The sequence below is a fragment of the Peromyscus maniculatus genome, chromosome 3 (genome assembly GCF_049852395.1).
Source record: "Peromyscus maniculatus bairdii isolate BWxNUB_F1_BW_parent chromosome 3, HU_Pman_BW_mat_3.1, whole genome shotgun sequence".
Classification (NCBI taxonomy): Eukaryota; Metazoa; Chordata; class Mammalia; order Rodentia; family Cricetidae; genus Peromyscus; species Peromyscus maniculatus.
The window spans coordinates 51,219,651-51,239,407 of record NC_134854.1 but is presented as its reverse complement, the minus strand read 5'-3'; the positions used below and the strand labels follow the sequence as shown (position 1 = coordinate 51,239,407).

The 19,757-nt window shown below is 43.3% G+C and overlaps 1 protein-coding gene across 2 annotated transcripts; it reads right to left on the bottom strand.

The window, feature by feature from the left end:
* Positions 1-9,317: 9,317 nt before the first annotated feature.
* On the bottom strand, positions 9,318-19,065 carry Mrps33 (mitochondrial ribosomal protein S33). 2 transcript variants are annotated; one of them, XM_006990400.4, is made up of 3 exons: positions 18,939-19,065; positions 13,235-13,476; positions 9,318-9,678 (listed from the first exon to the last, which is right to left on the bottom strand). In XM_006990400.4, the coding sequence occupies exons 2-3, from the start codon at positions 13,447-13,449 to the stop codon at positions 9,573-9,575; spliced, it is 321 nt and encodes a 106-aa protein (XP_006990462.1). In that variant the 5' UTR covers positions 13,450-13,476; positions 18,939-19,065; the 3' UTR covers positions 9,318-9,572. The 2 variants fall into 2 exon arrangements, with proteins under 2 accessions (XP_006990462.1, XP_042129036.1); XM_042273102.2 differs by lacking the exon at positions 18,939-19,065 and adding an exon at positions 18,556-18,804.
* Between the last annotated feature and the right edge of the window lie 692 nt (positions 19,066-19,757).

Here is a 19,757-nt window from a genome sequence, read left to right as displayed (position 1 = left end):
CCTCTGCCTCCTGAATGCTGGGATTAAAGGTCTATGTTAACACCATCCAGCCTTTTTTTTTTTTTTTTTGGTTTTTCGAGACAGGGTTTCTCTGTGTAGCTTTGCGCCTTTTCCTGGAACTCACTTGGTAGCCCAGGCTGGCCTCGAACTCACAGAGATCTGCCTGGCTCTGCCTCCCGAGTGCTGGGATTAAAGGCGTGCACCACCACCGCCCGGCACCATCCAGCCTTAATAGTTTTTTTTTTTTTTTAAAGATTTATTTATTTATTATGTATACAGCATGTATGACTGCAGGCCAGAAGAGGGCACCAGATCTCGTTATAGATGGTTGTGAGCCACCATGTGGTTGCTGGGAATTGAACTCAGGACCTCTGGAAGAGCAGTCAGTGCTCTTAACCTCTGAGCCATCTCTCCAGCCCAGGGTTTTTTTTTTTTTTTTTTTTTTTTAATAAATACATGCATTGGTATTTCACCTGCATGTATGTCTGTGTGAGGGTGTTGGATCCACTTGAACTAGAGATATAGACAGTTCTGAGCTGCCATATGGGTGCTAGGAATTGAACCTGGGTTCTCTGAAAGAGCAACCAGTGAGTGAGTACTCTTAACCTCTGAGCCATCTCTCTAGCCCTCCTTAATAGTCTTTTAAGGTTTAAAAATTTATGTGTATGTATAGGGGCATGCACACATGTATATGGGTGCCCTAGGAGACCAGAAGAGGGCATTCGATCTCCAGGAGCTGGAGTTATAGGTGCTGTGAGCACCCCCTCTCCCCCATGCCCCTGCATGAAGCTGGGGACCCAGCTTTGGTCCTCTGCAGAGCAGCAAACCTCTTAATTTCTGAGCTGCCTCTCTAGCCCCATATTTTCAATGTTTGACTATTGATCTCTCCAAAATGTTTTAAATGCATGGTATAAGATGATGACTGAAATAGCTCTTATACTAACAACCTAATTGCCAACAAATTGTCGTCACACATCATCTGTTAATCATTAAAAAAATCACAGTTTGTTTATTTGTGTTTGTGAGGGAGTACATGCCACGTCACCCAGGTAGGCCAGTGGACAACCTGCAGGAGTTAGTGCTCTCTTTCCATCACATGGCTCCTGGAGATAGGACCCGGGTCATCAGACTTGGTGGCAAGCACCCTCACCTGCTGAGCCATTTTGCTGGCTCCTGATAGATTAGTTCTTTTTTTTTTTTTAAATACAATCTATGTATTTTATATTATGTATGTGTCTGTCACATGTGTGCAGGTTCCCAAAGAGGCCAGCATGTGGGGAGGAGATCAGATCCTCTGGAGCTGGCGTTACAGGCAATTGTGATCTGCCTGATGTGGGTGATAAGAACCAAACTTAGGTCTTCTAGAAGAGCAGGAAGCACTCCTCCTCCTCCTCCTTCTTCTTCTTCCTTTTCTTCTTCTTCTCCTCCTCCTCCTCATCCTCTTCCTCCTCCTCTTCCTCCTCCTCCTTTTTCTCCTTCTTCTTTTCTTTTCCTTTTTGCTTTTTTTGAGACAGGGTTTTCTGTGTAGTTTTGGTGCCTGTCTTGGATCTCACTCTGTAGACCAGGCTGGCCTTGAACTCACAGAGATCCGACTGGCTCTGCCTCTCAAGTGCTGGGATTAGAGGTGTGTGCCACCATGGCCTGGCTGCAGGAAGCACTCTTAATCACTGAGCCACCTCTCTAGCCCCTTATACATTAATTCTCATACATTATAGAATATTTCTGAGTTATATATTTTCCCCAGTTATATATTCTTGCATTGATACTGTTTTTTTTTTCCCCCTTGGGTGGGGGTTGAGACAGGGTTTCTCTGCGTAGCCCTGGCTGTCCTGGAACTCAATTTGTAGATCAAGCTGGCCACAAACTCATAAGAGATCCATCAGCCACTGCCTCTCAAGTGCTGGGATTAAAGGTGTGTAACATCACCCACCACCCAGCAATATTTGTATCTTTTAAAAAATATGTTTTTATATATGTATATATGCACATCTATATCTTAATATAGCATTTTAACCTTTGTTCTTTTTTCTTAATCCCAGAATTACTGATCTCTTTTCCTCATTGTCTTAGATCTTAGTTTCTCCAAACCATCCTGAACTGACACACTGGCAAGGTCTGGCCCCTTCTCCTAGAGTTCAGTGTCTGGTGTCATGGGCGTCCTTTAGGAGACGCCGACGCTGACCCCCCCTTCTAGAGTTCAATGTCTGGTGTCACGGGCATCCTTCAGGAGACGCTGACGCTGACCCCCTTCTAGAGTTCAGTGTCTGGTGTCATGGGCGTCCTTTAGGAGACGCCGACTCAGAGCCACTGCTTCTACCCTTCAGTATGTTCCCTCTCACCACAGAAAACAGCTGTGGTGAGCAATCCAGTTCTTGAGGTTTTACATGATTCAAAAATGGCATAAAATTCAAATCGTGTTTCTCATAACTATTAATCTTTTATCACTATCTCACAGAGCAGAAAAACTTTTTTATTTTTATTTTTTTTCTTTTTAGTTTTCTGAGACAGGGTTTCTCTGTGTTGCTCTGGCTGTCCTGGAACTCTCTTTGTAGACCAGGCTGGCCTTGTGTTAATCCCATTAGTCAAGAATAAGACCACTACTACAGTTTAAAGCCAAATTTGTAGCAAGCTTTAATTAAATACTGGCCAGGTGGATGGGCTCTGGCCAGGTTCCTGGGAAATGGCCCCAAATCGTGGTTTGTAGAAGCTTAAGGAAAACCCATAATTTGTTGCATTTTCCATCAGGTCCAATCGGGACAAGCATATATTCTGACGTACCTCCAAGCCTACATCCAGTCAGGAACAAGAGTATATCCTGACGTATTTCCTGCCTGTGAACCTCTCACCCACATGTGATCAAGCACATCCAATGCAGTTGAGTCAAACAAACTTGTTCAGGGGAGTGTAAAACATTATTTATCTCCCATAAATAATAGCCTTCCGCATTTCAGGAACTATCTGTCCTTGGGCAAGAGGCTTGCAGATCAGAGACGTTTTTGTTTCATGGATCTCTTAGGCATGGTAATTAAAACTTAAAATGTTACTTTGGATCTTACACTTGAACTCACAGAGACTGATCCACCTGCCTCTGCCTCCCAAGTGCTGGGATTGTCACCAACACCTGACTTTTTTTTTTTTTTTTTCCTGAGGCAGAATCTTACCACGTAACTCTGGCTGGCCTGGAGCTTGCTAGGGAGATTAGACTGGCCTCAAAGTCAATGTGGTCCTGTATCCTTATTCTATTTGGATACTTATTTATCGTGCAGAGCAGGGATTGAAACTAGTGCCTTGAGTACAGTGGTCCCCACTGAGCATCATCCCAACTGCCATCCCCTGTCTTAAACCTTCTACAGCTCATCTAGCATTCTGGCTGCTAGATAGGATATTTACATTTGTTTCAGGAGTATGGTATTATTCTTTCTAATGTTTACAATACCTTTTATGTGTTGAATCATCATTTTATTCATTCCTTAGAGTCCAAAGCTGTTTAAGCTTTGGCCATGTGGATGTTTTTGGAGGAGGATAAGGACTGGCCTGTCATGGTCCTGATTGGTCCCTTCCTCATAGCAGCAAGCACATGGGTGCACACCCTGCTTCAGGGCCCAGGTGACTATAATGCTTAACCTTCCCCTTTGTGTATAGGGGATGTTTGTTTATCTGTTACAGGGTTCAGTAGTTTCACAAACTTTTTGCGTATCAATGAAAACTTTCTTAAGTGTGTGGAGTTTTGGATTTTCTGTCAGTTTCTAAAGGTTTGCTAAATTCTGATTAGGAAAAGGCCCCAGGGTACCTTGAGTTAGAGAATTCAATAATTTATCAGCTGGGGAAGTTTGGCCAAGTTACTTTAAACCATGGTTTTAAGTTCTAAAAGTAAGGTTCCCAGATGGGCAGCATCAGCAAGCCCTAGGAGCCCATTACATATTCAAATTCCTGGGCTTTATTAGAGACCTGAATAAGGCACACCAGTGGGACCATCCATCCCTCCCTTCCCTCTTCCCTCCCTCCATCCGTATCTAACAAGTTCTCAGTAGGATACTGAGGAATACTTGATCCGAGAAACATTAACTGACTGCAATATTTGTTTGTTTTTAAGACAGGGTCTTTGTAGCCTAGGCTGGCCTCAACAGCCCAGTGTGGTAGCAATCCTCCAGCCTCGGCTTCCTCACTGCTGGGATTTACAAGTCACACACCAAGGTTCAGTGGAATTTCTTAGCCTCTGATGCACAGCAGAGCTGCTTAAGGAGCTATTTAAAGTAACAGTGCAGGGCTCAGTGGACAGTGCTTGTCTGGCATGTGTGAGGTCTTTGATTCAATCCTTGGCTTTTCAAAGAAAAATAAGCACAAAAAACAAGGGACAAGACACAAAGCAAGCCATTTTTCAAACACCAATGCCTCAGCTAATGCCTCGTTCCCGCTTCAACTCTAACACTCTGGAATAGTACCAGAGACAGGATCTTTCAGCTTATCCCATATAGCCAGGGCTCAAAGCCGCAACTCCAAACTCAAGTTCTTGTATAAAACGGGACAATAATAGCCATAGGGCTGTTGTGGAGTTCAGTGACACAGTTCTGGAAAACTGCGGAGTACCTAGCAAATGGTAGAGCTTGGCAAATGATTGCTCTGACCTTCAAAGAGCAGAGTTACATCATCAGGCCATAAAAGAGCACAGGCTACAGATGTAGCTTGGCAGTAGAGCATTGGCCTAGTATCAAGACCCTGGCTACTAGCCCCAGCACTGCTGAATAACCAAATGCACACTGGGGACTTGACATCAGGCATTGAGTCATTGAGGTTGTGATTCTGAGTTTGGCAGACCACGCCCTCTATAGCACTTACTAATGTTTTATGGTTACGTCTAGATCTTGTGCATGCTGTTTATTTTACACTTTTCTTTATGCTTGTGAAAAATGGGTCTGGTGACGAAGGATTTAAAATTATCTAGGTGTTTGTAGATGTCTGATTTTGGGCATAAGATCTAAGCCTCAGGCTCTTCTAAAATGGGGATACTTATCACGGAACGAAGGAAGGAGTTAATGAGATATAGGATCTACAATATACAAGGTCCTGTATGTGATGACTGCTCTAAGAATGTTGGCATCCTTGCATTCATTGTTTTCAATGCTTAGGAACTCATTCCTATGCAAAGCAAAATTCTCTTTGGTCTCTATAACCCTTGATTAAATATTTGTATTACTGCATTTTTAACTAGTTAGGTGCTTAATGCATTGGCCAGTCCTCATGGATACTCAGGAGCCTTTTAGATTACTTTGTATCCTCTCCAAAACTTTCAATCTCTCTTTAGAATTGTTTTTATTCTATTCTATTTATTTTTATGTATTTTCTGAACATGTATGTCTGTGTACCATGTATGTGCCTGGTGCTTATAGAGGCCAGAAGGGGGTGTCAGATCCCCTGGAACTGGAGTTACAGAAGGTTGTGAGTCACTATTTGGGTTCTGGGAATTGAACTCAGGTCTTTGAGAACAGCCTGTGTTCTTAACCTCTAAGCTTTCTCCAGCCCCCTGGTTTTATTCTCAATGGGCCAGTCAGTAGTTTTCTGTTTTATTTTTAAAAAGATTTATTTATTTATTGTTTATTTATTTTAAATAGGGTCTTATGCAGCTGGCCTAGAATTCACTATGTAGACCAGGCTGGCCTCAAACTCACAGACTGTTTCTGCTTCCTGAGTGCTAGGATTAAAGAAAGACCTGTTATACTCACCTCTTAACTTAAACAAAAAAAGGAAGACAGGATTGGAAAGCTCCTTTCCTATTCTTGCTTGCTTGCTTCCTTGCTGGCCTTGAACTCAAGAGTTCTGCTTGCCTCTGCCTTCCAAGGGCTGGGAGTAAAGGCGAGGACCACCACCACCCAGCTAAAACATTTTCTTGTTATCTGTTGTTCCTGAAGTTTGTTCTTAGCTCCATCTCAGACTGAGCTTTAAATTTAGTAACTTCAGGAGCTTTAGTGACAATATGTGAAGAAAGATGAAAAGTGGAAAAAGTGGAATTGTAAGTTTGCTTTTTTTATCTTAGAAGATGCAATATAGCCGGGCGGTGGTGGTGCACGCATTTAATCCCAGCACTTGGGAGGCAGAGCCAGGTGGATCTCTGTGAATTCAAGGCCAGCCTGGACTACCAAGTGAGTTCCAGGAAAGGCGCAAAGCTACGCAGAGAAACCCTGTCTCAAAAACAAACAAACAAACAAACAAACAAACAAACAAACAAAAAAGATGCAATATAAGTAAAAGCATTAAGTACATTTATACAAATATACATATGTACGTGTGTGCGCACACATGCACGCAAGCTGTTTTTGAGACAGGGTCTCTGTATATAGCCTTGGTAGGCCTAGAATTCACTATGTAGACCAGGCTGGCCCAAACTCAGCGATCTGTCTCTGTTTCCCAAGTGCTGAGATTCAAGGCCTGTGCCAGTGCCCCCAGTGCTCTTCACTAGAGAACCTTCTTTCCAGACCCCTAATTTAGTACAATATCACCATGATTTTACAAAGAGGTTCAGTACCTGTACCAAAGGCTACAGTAAGCAAACTACATTATAATCTCTCAATTTTTGAATGCAAAACTCAGCCTTCTTACAATACTACACCCAAATCCATGGTAAAACCCCCTATGCACACTAAGTACCAAACATTAGAAGGAAAACACAATAGTTTAGGTTTTGGCAAGAAGTCTAATGATAGCAATGTAGTTAGTCTAAATGTAAAGTTGTTTTTTTCCCCTGGTTGTATTTATCCTCACTGGACCCTGGTGACTGGTGCCCGGAATCGCATTGCCTTCTAAGTAATTCTTCCTTCCCATTCTACCTCTCCACAGGTCTGCAGCAGTTCATTGTAGGCATCTTGAGTTGCAAGGGGTTTACTCCACCAGTTGGTTTTCGGGCAGTTTATGTGAAATAGATTCCAGCTTGTGTCTGGCTTTCAGCTTGCGGCAGTGGTACACTGATCTACTGTGGGGCTGTCTTAGTCACTGTCCTACTGCTGTGACAGACACCATGACCAAGACAACTCTTAGGAAAGAAAGCATTTAACTGGGGGCTTGCTTACAGTGTCAGGTTTAGTCCATCATCATGGTGGAGTGTACAGTGCTGGAGCAGTAGCTGAGAACTACATCCTGATTTGCAGTCCAAGGGAGAGAGAACTGGACCTAGCACTGGCTTTTGAAACCTCAAAGCAAACCCCCAGTGACACACTTCCTCCAACAAGGCCACACCTCCTAATCCTTGAAATCCTTTGTTTCATTCCTTGGTAACCAAGGATTCAAATATATGAGCCTATCAGGGCCATTATTCAAACCACCTCAGGGGTGACTGCCGCTTCAGTACCAGCCATTGCTAAGGCTCCCTGCAGCCTCCCTGCAGCCTGAGCTCTTGAAGCTCATCCCTCAGTTAGCCAGGAGAGATTCTGCTTTCTGCCTGAGGTCTGAGATCAACATCTACTGTAGTTACCTGCGCACACATCCTCTTAGGTCTTCTTAGTTCCTCGATTCAGGGCTTCTTTAAAATTTCTAAAAATAGCCGGGCGGTGGTGGCGCACGCCTTTAATCCCAGCACGCGGGAGGCAGAGCCAGGCGGATCTCTGTGAGTTCGAGGCCAGCCTGGGCTACCAAGTGAGTTCCAGGAAAAGGCGCAAAGCTACACAGAGAAACCCTGTCTCGAAAAACCAAAAAAAAAAAAAAAAAAAAAAAAAAAATTTCTAAAAATATTTTCTGTGTATGGGTGTTTTGCCTGCATGTATGTATGTGTACCACATGTGTATTTGATGATCCCCGAGGGCATCCAATGCCCCCAAAACTGGAGTTAACACGTGGGTGCCAAGAACCAAACCCAGGTCCTCTACAAACCAAGTACTCTTAACTGTTACACCAGCTCTTCAGCCCTGGGGCTTCTTAAAAAGTTGGAGAGTCATCACAGCTATCCCACGTTCAGGCTTCCCTGTTTTCCACGTCAGTGCCTACCCTGGTGCAGCTGTACGGCCGCCAGCTGCACTTTCTCTAAGCACATTCCCGAGCTCTTGCATTACTTTGTGACAGCAGCAGAACTCACACGATCGTGGAGACCATATCTATTCATTCTATCACCTCACAACTATTATGAGCCAGGCATATGGCAGGTACTCAGTAGAATGCGGTAAATGAATGGATTCTGAACCTTCTGTTTGAGTTCAATTCTATCAGACACAAATCACCCAATTTTAAGTACTCCCCTCCCTCCTCGCCAACAGGCTATATAAGCACTAGCCATCCCATCTGGATTATGCATGTTTAAAAATAACATTTGTCTAAACATATGCACTCCAGTTCTTACTAGTCCAGGACTCACTCCACGTTCAGGGAATGAAAATCCTATCTAAAGTAGCTGCTCTGTCTACTCTTGCCTCGGTACTTTGCTTTTTGACCAAGAGATTAAAAAGGACTTTACCATGACATATACCATCCTCTTTTTCCTATTTTGAGACAGGGTCTTGTTAAATTGTCCAGTCTGGCCTCAAACTTGCTGTCCTACTTAAGCTTCCCAAGTATTACCACATCATAGAACTTGCCTCGTCTGTCTATGTCCTTATGGTTCAACATGAGCCAGTCAGTGGTCTCTTTTCCATGTTTGGAACAAGAATTTCTTCTTCTTCTTCTTCTTCTTCTTTTTTTTTTTTTGTTCGAGACAGGGTTTCTCTGTGTAGACCAGGTTGGCCTTGAACTCAGATATCCACCTGCCTCTGCCTCCTAAGTGCTGGGATGAAAGGTGTGCACCACCACCACCACCACCACCACCGGGCCAAGAATTTCTTCTTACCTTAGGGCTTTTCAATCTTTCTTCACTTCCAACACTTTCCTCATTATTTTTCTCTTATTTATCCTTTGTCTCTAGTTTAAATATAATTTCTTTTTTCTTTAGGAAGGTCTCTACATTTCTTAATGTGGTTTTGCCAATATTTCCAGTTATCTACCCACTCACCATCTCAAAAAGTAGTTTTCTTCATAGCATTTAATACAATTATAGATAATTGTATTAAATATATGTATTTATATTAGACTCTTCTATAAGACTTCAAGTTCCATGAGCTAAAAACTACCACTCTATTTACCAAGGCTCCAGTACTTGTATACACTAGGCATTCAATACCCGCTTTCCCAGAAAGCTTTTAAGCTCCCTGAGGCACCTTCAAAAGAGTAAGCTTGAAGGTGAAGACAAAGGCTGAATGGTCAAAGGTTAGGGCTGGGTGGGGAAGCAATGGAGGAATAAAGAAAGTACAGGATGCTATTTAGGGGGGGTTCCCCCGCTCCAACCGCAATATTCCATTCCCCTCTTGAACAAACCGCTAAACAACAGTTTATTCATTCCATTAGAAAAGGAGGTAAACTTCAGGTTACAAAACCAATGTAAATATAATTTTGAAGAATTAGAATATCTTCAAGAAACCAGTTACAGCTTAACTGAAGTGCATGAAAACATGGGGTTGATGTCTACTGAGGAAGGTCACCTTCCTCTAATGTGTGAAAAGTTAATGAGATACACTTCCGTAGTCACTGAGGAAGGAATTTCCTTTCTTGGTGAGCTGATACTATTTCTTCTTCGTAGCTCTTTTCCCTTCTCCTTTCCTTGGTTTCCCCTTTCCACGGAGCTTCTTTAGACGTCTTTGCTCATCCATAAAATCCTGATGCTCATCTCTGGATGAAGAAGGAGAAAGAAAAAACAAAATCAACCAGCTATGTTTATCACGCAGGAGAAGTGCCAATCTCGAGCTGTCCTCTTAGGCTGTTGAGCGGGGTTTTCAGGGCATGTGCTTAGTTTGGTGAACAGAAAGTATACCCAACATATAGACTGGTTTGTTGCTAGAGTTTTCCGCCTTGCCCAGGACAAATCGTTGTCACCCGCCAGTCCCACAGCCGCTCAGACCCAACCAAGTAAACACAGAGACTTATATTGCTTACAAACTGTATGGCCGTGGCAGGCTTCTTGCTAACTGTTCTTATAGCTTAAATTAGTCCATTTCCATAAATCTATACCTTGCCACGTGGCTGGTGGCCCACCGGCATCTTCACATGCTGCTGGTCATGGCGGCATCTGGCAGTCTGGCCTTCTGCCTTCTTGTCCTTTTATTTCTCCTCTCTGTTAGTCCCGCCTATCCTTCCTGCCTAGCCACAGCCGATCAGGTTTTATTTATTGATCAATCAGAACAACTTGACATACAGACCATCCCCCAGCACAGCCAAGTGCAGACCATCTCAGACACCTGCACTCAGGCCCATGGTCCTAATCATCCTCTATGCGGACCTGCTGGGTAACGCCACAAAGAACCCAAGAAGGGCTCCCACAGGACATACAGAACATCCCACAGCACTGGTTAGGTTGTAAGAATTCAGATGTCAATTTTCCTTCACAGACACAATACCACAAAGAGTAGTAGACTTCCAGGGGAGCCCAGGTAAACCTACGGAACTATGAGATACACCACCCAACATTTCCCTATATTAAGGCTAAACACCTTGGGTTAGATCCCCAGTATTAAAAAAAACTAAAAAGACTAAACATCGAGGAGTAAAACTTGGACAATAGCAGGGAGGAGTAAAACTTGGACGATAGCAGGTGGATCTTTGTGAGTTCAAGGCCAGCCTGGTCTATAGAATGAGTTCCAGGTCAGCCAAGGCTACACAGAGAAACTCTGTCTCAAAAAACAAAACAAAACAAAACAAAACTTGAGTATTATTTTCGGTAGCTGCACAGAGATTCTGATTGCCCTAGGAATTAGTGTCTACTAAAACCGGGCAGTTCTCCAGAACAGTCTGCATGGCAGTGAATGTCCCACACAAGAAGACTGTTGGGAAAGGCTGAAGCAGATGGAAGGCAAATCAAGACAGGCCTTGTAGGAGTCAGAGCAGCCAGGACTAATTATACACGTGGACAGTGCAGAAGGTGGAGACAGCTACAACTGTATTAAAATGTCTAACTACCCAAAGAAAGTGCTTAAACATGGAAGCCACGGGGCCCATGGAAACCTGGCTTTAAAACACAGTCCATGAGACATGAGTGCTGAACTTTCCTCACCTGTAACAGGCGGCAATAATGGCGTATGGATTGAATATACATTATTTAATGGATTTCATAGAATAGACTAAATATATAAAAAAGGGATGCTTTGCTGGGTCTACTTAAGCTATTTTTTTTAAAAGATTGATTTTAAAGAATGTGATATCTCATTCCATGAACATGATGGACTATTATAGCACAGACCTCTTTGAGATTAGCTATGACTGACAAATAGTTTTCAACATAACCATAACAATTCATCTAAAATAGATGTCAGATCATGTTGTTGAAACTCTGTTGCCCAGGGTAAAAGCCCTGTTCTTTAGCACAGCACTCACAGACCCCTGTGTCCTGCCTCCTGTCTCCCAGTTGTTTTCTTGGCCCAGACTATTCCTGGGCTATTGCAGGTACACTCCGGCCCCAGGAAGAGTGGCCTTTGTTCACTCTTGCCTCTGTCCCACAAGCTCTACCCCAGGTCTCACCAGGGTCACTCACAACCTCAATCTCTTCTATGGGGCTGACCCTGACTGCCCTGTTTAAGGCTGTTAGCATGCCCGTCCCCAGCTCACCACAGGCCCTGTCAGCACTCTGGATCCTGCTTAGCTAGTTCTGCCTCCCCCCACCCCCAGCATGTTCGACATTGTCACCAAACATATCATATTATTTGTTACATCATTTTCCCATTCTTCATTCCCTCCCTGTTTCTGTCCATCATCAGACAGAAAACTCTACAAAGGCTGCTAGCACAACACAGCAGCTTGTTAACTGAGTGAATCAACTGTCTTGGTTGATTATATTTCCCTCCCTCTTTTGCAGGCCTTTACATCAGACTTTATTGAAGGGATGTCTACATTTATCCTCTCTGATTCTACAGATGGCCATGCATTGGCGGCATCATTTACCATAACTACTGAAAAAGCACATAAAAATAATTTTGCTTCTCAATGAACAACTAAGTGCTTAGTATTTTTTCCCTTGTCCCCACAGATAGCTAGGTCTTTGTTCTTCAAATAAATGGAAGACAATATCCAGCAGACATATTAAAATTGTTGAATGTAATTTTGTTAGGGGTTATAACCTTCCACGGGATCTGGCTTCTGATATTTTATTCTGGGTCATAATAAAATTAGGTTTTATTTTCTGCCAAGACTAATGGCAAAGGAGATAGTCCCTAGCAATTCCAGACACTCAAAAGTAGGCCATGCATTGTAATCTCTAATAATGTATTCACTTAGAATGTCCATTTGTTTTGTTCACTGCTGTTCCTTTAATGTCCATCTTAAATGCCCGTACATGGAAAGGACTTAGAAAATATGCTGGATGAATGAATGTACCAACCTTTAGCTCTCTGGAATGAGTATCATGCTGTGCTATTTATTTTATATTACAATGAATGGTCCCACGTTAATAGTTAGGTCCAATTAAAACATGTTATATTTTAAAGATGGTATGCAATTCAGTTTTATAAGATCTTATTGTTTTAATTCTTTGTAAGGGGCATTTATTAGCTTGGAAGTTTTCTTAAAATTTTTTTTTTGAAGAAAAATGGCCATCTTGGTATTTTATTTTTTTTTCTACAAGGAAAGCACTCGCTTCTTAGACCTATCAAACATACAAAACACAGTATTAAGAGTTATGTGATTTATAAATTACCATTAAAAGTAACCTACAGCTTATCCAATCAAAATTAATATACCAAAGACACAAAATAAAAATGCCAGAAGTGAGGGGGAGGAGTGAGAATGTCAACAAAACTGCCACCAGCAGAGAATGGAGGCCCCTACACACCCAGTAAGAGGCAGCTCAGGTGTGGGGCAGGCTTCTGTTCATCTGTCCCAAGAACTAGCTGCTCTAGCAATCATGCTGCTTTTGGGGGTTGATTCCTCATCATTCTGGCCCACTCCCTATCCCCATCCTTTTTAGAGCACTCTTAAATTAACGAACAATAGCTCAGTACAATTTGATGCAGGTTATACTTTAGACATAATTCCAACAAGCTATATTTTTGTTTGTTTGCTTGTTTATGAATCAAGGCAATTTTGAAAGAGCACCTATGCCTACACACTATACCTTTTGATGTACCTGGACTCTCTCATAAGAGCCACAAAACTGTAGGGAGAGACCGCTAATTGTTTTCCTTTGCTGATCTGTTAACACCACCTCGCACAAAGCCCTGTCTTTTTCCCCTCCCCTCACCTGTAAAGGCCAAGGAAACGGAGTGTGCCCATGAGCGCAAAATACGTGTTGTGATTTGGATACCAGTCATAAGTCTCTTTCTTTTTGGCCAAGGGCTGTTCACTGAACATATTCACCACTTTCCTGGACTTTGAATCAGTAGGCCTGGCCACTTCACCAAAGATCCGGGCACTCAGACGAGACATACGCAGTGCATATTCTGAAAGTGAAGCCATTTCTTAGGCAGCGAGGAACAAGATTCCCTACAGAAAAGGAGATTAATAGGTGAGCGTGAGAAATTCTGCACTTATCTAGTAAATATTGTAAAAAGTGAAATACAGCAAGCCACCCAAGAATTATTGTGTACCTTTGGCAAGATCTGCCCTGGAGTTGTGACATCTCCACTCTATAGCTACTTCTTTCCTCATACTTGTGGTTTTTATATTTTGTGTTATGGCACTATGTTTCTTTGGTGTATTACCTTTCTTACAATTTGTGATTCAATGGGTTATTTACTTGTCGTCAAGTTTACTTATTTGCAAGCTGGATGAAGGGGTCAGGGAAACAAGTTATTCTGCTATAGCATAGTTATTATACCTTTAGAAACAACCACCCAAGCAATCTGCAAATAAATATGCTGACTGCTTGCCATCTAAAGGTGTAATCATGGCAGAGAAGTAATTATGCTGTTGTCTTTATTATCAGTCCTTTGAACACTGTTCTCCTCAAGGGCACCAGATGGCTCGGAGAACTGCTAATGAGTTATGAGGTCATTTGGCCTCTAGGTTACTGGATTGAATTCTGCCTAGCAACTGAAAGCCATTTGGGAAAAACAGACAGTAGTTCTATAGAAACAAAATTCAACAGCTCAAATAAGGATCATCAGCTCAAATGATCTGTTATCCATGAACAAAAGTCACCTAGGAATTAGGATGCTATTTATCAGCCTTAATGCAAACCAGCTCAAAGTAACTTTTTCTTTAGAGGCACAGAATGTTGAAACAGGCATAATAATAATAACTAGGGTATTAAAAAATTATAGCTAATAGACAGAAAAAAAAACCCCACATAATGGACATGTGAAAATCAAGAATGCTTCTAGGGGCTGGAGAGATAGCTTGCTGCTCTTCCAGAGGATAGTTCAGTTCATAGCACCCACGATGGACTGCTCACAACTGCCTCAAACTCCAGCTCCATGGGAGCTGATGCTTTCATTTGGCCTCTGTGAGCACCACACTTAAATGGCATGGATTCACAGACACAGACATAATAAAAAGTAAAAAATATTTACCACCAACAATAAAAAGAATGCTCCTGGTAGAATAACTATGCCATCTCATTCTAGGTCAGATAAATGGGCTATTGGTGGCAGAATATGCCAATTTATGTGAAATTTTCATGCCAAGATGAAAATCTTTGCTGGCTAAAAGACTATTTGGGGAATAGTTTGGCTAAGAGGGAAAGGAGCTGGCTTTTAAACATAAAAAGGCATAAATCAATCTGAAAAAAAACTAATGGGAGAACTATACCAAAACCTCTCAAGAAGGGTGCTAAAATAAAACAGCTCTTCAGAGTTTTGCACATCACTTATGCAAAGCAAAGTCTGGTTCCAGCAAACTAATAGCTCAAAAATAAAAATGCCAGGAGAATGAGGGAAGAAATAAGAATGCCAATAAAACTGACTGCCACCTGCAAAGAGGTCCCACACACCTGCTAAAAGACAAGACAAGGTGTAGGACACCTGATAAAATTTCAAAACAGTATTCACAAGAAACAAACTCAGTTTTAATGCTATTTCAACATCCAGAAACAGAACAGAGGTTGACCTCAAACCAACTGTAGAATGTCAGCCTCAAACCATTTACCACCTTGAATGCCAACTAGATGATCTTGGGCCAGCAGTGCCCCCCAAAGGCTAGCAAGGGGAGAAGAGTCAGACTGGAAGTCTCATCCAACTGAATCTGGGGCTCACTTAGCTTTCCTTGCTCTTCCTTTTTCACACACTTCTCTGCCATCTCTTGCTGGGCCGTGTGGCTCCAGAGAGGTTTGGGCTGGTGCTATAGGAATGAGGTTTCATTTTGATCAGGGGAAAAATGTCATTACCGGTTTAACATCTACGTAGACAATAATGACCAGTGTCACAACCCTCCCTGGGCCTTGCAGATGTCCAGAAGTCTTCAGAAGCAGCCATGTTTCTATGTGTGCTTTTTTTCTTAAACACAACTTTGTAACAAACAAATTGTTTCTGCCCTCTTTTCATTTTGCTCTCTTAATTACCAGTATAGTATCAGAATAGGTTTCCACTGTACTTGCATAAAATTTCTGGAGATACTTTAAAGCAGGCTGGGAACTATCATTTCACTACAGCATTTAAAAGAAAATACATTCTGAATTCCCAATCACTTTATTTTTAAATAGAGGCTACAGGATGAGACCTGGCCTTGCACCCTGGCTCCGTCATGTAGTCTGTTCTGAACTTTGCCTGTCTAAATCTGGCTTCCCCTTTTCTCTGCAAAGAAAGGTTGGAGGAATGTTGTGAGAAGGAGGGCAGTGATACTCAGTAAATGGTAACTCAAAAAAGAACAGCCCTAAACCTCTTTGAAAGCTTGGCGTTTAGTGCTCACACAGACACACTTGTTGACTTCTTGTCCTCATCTGAGAGAGTGCACATGTCACACAGTTACACTTGATAAAATTTCAGGTGTAACTGTGTGTGTTTGTTACCTGAAAGGACACCTTCATTTACAAAGCCTGATGAGGGTGGTGGGGCAACCAGCACCCTGGTAACCCCACAGACAGGAAAGAGAGGAAGGGACGCTCTAGAAACAGCCAAAGCCATCACAGGATGCTAAGGTAATGCCATACTCACTTTGTATTGTAGCAGACAGGTGGGATATATAACCCGTAATAAGATCACATTCAAATCCATGGCAACACAGACAACAAAACCCAAGTCTTAAAATGACAAAGTCTTTATGACAAAGACCTGAGTCCCTGACTCAGCCGCACTTCCAGCACCATGGCTTTAGTTTCCTTCCACAGCACAGACACACATCATAGTAAATGACAGAGGAACCTGGTTAAAACAACTATTCAACAAAGGATGTGCTTTGTAAAGAAAGCTTTAAAAATTGCACCCATTGACTTTGTGCCGTGGTGTATGTATGCATGCATGTGGGCACGCATGCACTACAAGACACACGCGGAGGTAAGAGGACAATGCATGGGTCTCCGTCACATGGGCGCCTGCTATTTTACTCAGGCCATTAGGCTTGACGGCAGCGTCTTTATCCACCGAGCCATCTCACTTGTACTAGAAATGTACAAGTCCAGACAAACACACTAATGAACCAACACAGGTCAGGGGTGGCCTTGAAACCCAGCACTTGGAAGCACAGGCAGGCGAATCTGTGAGTTCAAGGCCAGCATGTTCTAAGTAGAGTTTTAGGTCAGCCAAGGCTACATGGTGAGACCTTGTATCAAAACAAAAAACACAGGCTAAAAAGGATTATTTTCTGTAACTACTGGTCCTAAGACTGACACATTGCTATTTTTTCCCCCTTTTCTAACTTTAAATAAGAAAGAAAGAAAGATTGGGCCCGTTCACGTGCTGGCCACTAGGCCTGCGCTGAGTTGGATCCCTGGAGCTTACATGGTAGAAAGAGAAAATTGACTCCCCCAAGATGTCTTCTCACCTCAGCATGCCTGTGCACACACAAATAGATGTAAAATAAAATTAAAAAATTAGGATTTCTCAAGATCTTAGCATGCTTTCTTTCTTTCTTCTTCTCCTTCTCCTTCTTCTTTTTTTTTTTTTTTTTTGAGCTAGGGTTTCTCTGTGTAGTTTTGATTTCTGTCCTGGATCTCACTCTGTAGCCCAGGCTGGCCTCGAACTCACAGAGATCCGCCTGCCTCTGCCTCCCGAGTGCTGGGATTAGAGGCGTGCGTCACTGCTGCCGGGCTAGCATGCTTTCTTAAAGGATTTCAATTTTATAACTTTAAAAAAATCACACTAAGTCAAATAATTTACATGTCAATTAATTTTAATTCATATAAAATTATCCTAGGAGTTGCATAATAGTGTAAAAAATTTTAATTTTTAAACATTTATGTGTGGGTGGATCTGTGTAAGTGCCTGAGGAGGCAAGATGGTGTTGGATTCCCTAGAACAGTGGTTCTCATCCTTCCTAATGCTTCTTCATGCTGTGGTGACCCCAAACCATAAAATTTAGCTGCTACTTCGTAACTAATTTTGCTACTGTTATGAATTGTAAGTATCTAATATGTGAACCCCAAGGAATCACAACTCACAGGTTGAGAACTACTGCCCTAGAACCGTGTTATAGGTGGTTGTGGGCCACCTGACATAGGAAAGTGGGTCCTCTGCTAGAGTAATATGCACTATTAACTGCTGAGCCATCTCTCCAGTCCCCCAAATTAGTCCCTTTGAATTGTTATGTTTCTTTAAGTGTGAATGAAATAAAAATACAATGTTATGGAGAAAATAATTGTTGAAAATGAGAAGCAAAACCAAATTACTAAAATATATCAAGCAAAACACATTAACTCCATGTCTTAAAATCCAGAATTCCTTTATCTTTTTCCTTTGGCGTAAAAAGGCAAGTTTCTTATCTTTCTGATGGATTTATATTTTTTCTAGAGTGTTGGCAGGTACATGTGCAGGTCAGTGGCTAACATCAGGTATCCAATTGCTCCCTACCTTATTTCCCCAGTAAATGAGTTTTTTTTTTTTTTTTTTTTTTAAACGTGGGTACTGGGGATCAAACTCAAGTACCCATGCTTGCTCGGTAAACACTTTACCCACAGAACCATTTCCCCAGCTTCTACATTTAATTGAAAAGATCAGTTCTAGTTCAGTAACTGGCTTTGGATTAGGTTTACTTTTATCTTTTTTATAGGTGAAGATGACGGTGGAGTTAATGTCGATTAAAGCTGCTGTCAATCACTTTGTAAATCACTTGTATGAGATGTGCATTGTGTATTTTCCCGGGAGGAAGCTTTCTTCAGTTCCTCAAAACTGAGTGCAGAGTGCACCGCGCTTGATGCAGAAAAGGGAGCTAGAATCCTTTCTATGCTTTCAAAGAAAAGGCCCTGTTGGCGTAGTCTACCTCTTTACTCTGACCAAGTAAGGGACAGTCAGATGGTCTCCCTGAATTGTGAGACTGAGGCAAAACCGCAGGCATGGTGCGTGCCCAGTCACGACCCAAGGAATGCACTCGTGTTGTTACTGGGAAGCAACCTAATCAGAACGAGCATTTACAAATCGGCACCAGTCATTTTACCGGGCCACAGGGCACGACCGCCACTGAACAGATACCAACTTTATTCCGTTCAGCGTGAACAACTCCTGTTCTCCGCTGTCGGATTCGGTCCCTCCTCAGGTGACGGAAGCTGCAGCGGTGTCATATATTTTCCCGACTATCATCTTGATTGCACTTTTAAAGACGAGTGACAACGGCCTGCACCTCCCCCGCGAAACCGAGGAGGGCGGGCCAACGGGGAGAGAGGAAGTGCATGCTTGGCTGGTTCAATTCCCCACCGCACGCAGGCGAAGGCCAAGGGTGTTTGTGGGGTACGCGTGGGACGTCCGGGCGGGGCCCTGACGGACTCGCCTGGATCCCGGCAACCCCACCGGGCGAGCGACCTGCGCGGCCCAGCACCGCCGCCGCCCTCGGCGGCGACCCCCGCCGTCCGCGCGCCTTACCTGCGCCTGACCTTGCTCGCGCGCGTCCCGGAAGGCCCGCCCCCCTGCCGGCTCCCAGCCCCGGAGAGCAGGAGAGAGGCGGAAGCTCGGTGGCTAGAGCGGAGCCGGCGGACATCCCGGAACCACTATTGTTCCCTGGGGGCGGGGCCGCGGGTGACACCTAGCGGTCGGGCTCGCTCGGAGCCGAGGGCCTCGGCCGGAGAGAAGAGCTGAGTGTGCCCGTGTGGTTCTGAGAGCCGGCGAGGCTTGGCTTTCTCAGAAGGTGCTGGAGGCTTCGCAATCTTCCTTGTGTTGAGAATGGCCACCGAGCTGCGTCCCTCATCTCTGAAGCTGCGTGCTCTTTGAATAAGTGCAGTATTTTTTCCTTTCTCCTTGTTTTCTTTTCATCGAGCTTATATGCCCTGTGCGCCCCAAAGATACTAGTTGATCCTGGGTCGGAGTCTTGTTGACCCTCTTAGGAAAATTCCTTTCTGTTAGGCCAGGGGTTATCTTTGGAGCTGTGCTTCTCTCGTCCGGGGGCAGTGATGGAGCTGTTGGGTGGAAGAGAGAACAGCCGCACCGAGAGAATTGTGTCTTGGAAGACAGCCCAAGTTCTGCTTCTCTTTGTACAGCTGGACAAGCTCTTGTAAAACTCTGCTCCCAACCTTTTTTTTTCTTTAAAATATTTTTATTAATTAAATTTATTCATTTATCTTGCATCCTGACCGCATTTTCCCCTCCCTACTCCCCTCCCATCGCCTCCCCCACACCTCCCCTCTGCCCCCACCTCCATCCCCTCCTCCTCTCTTTCTGTTCAGGAAGGGGCAGACCTTCCATGGG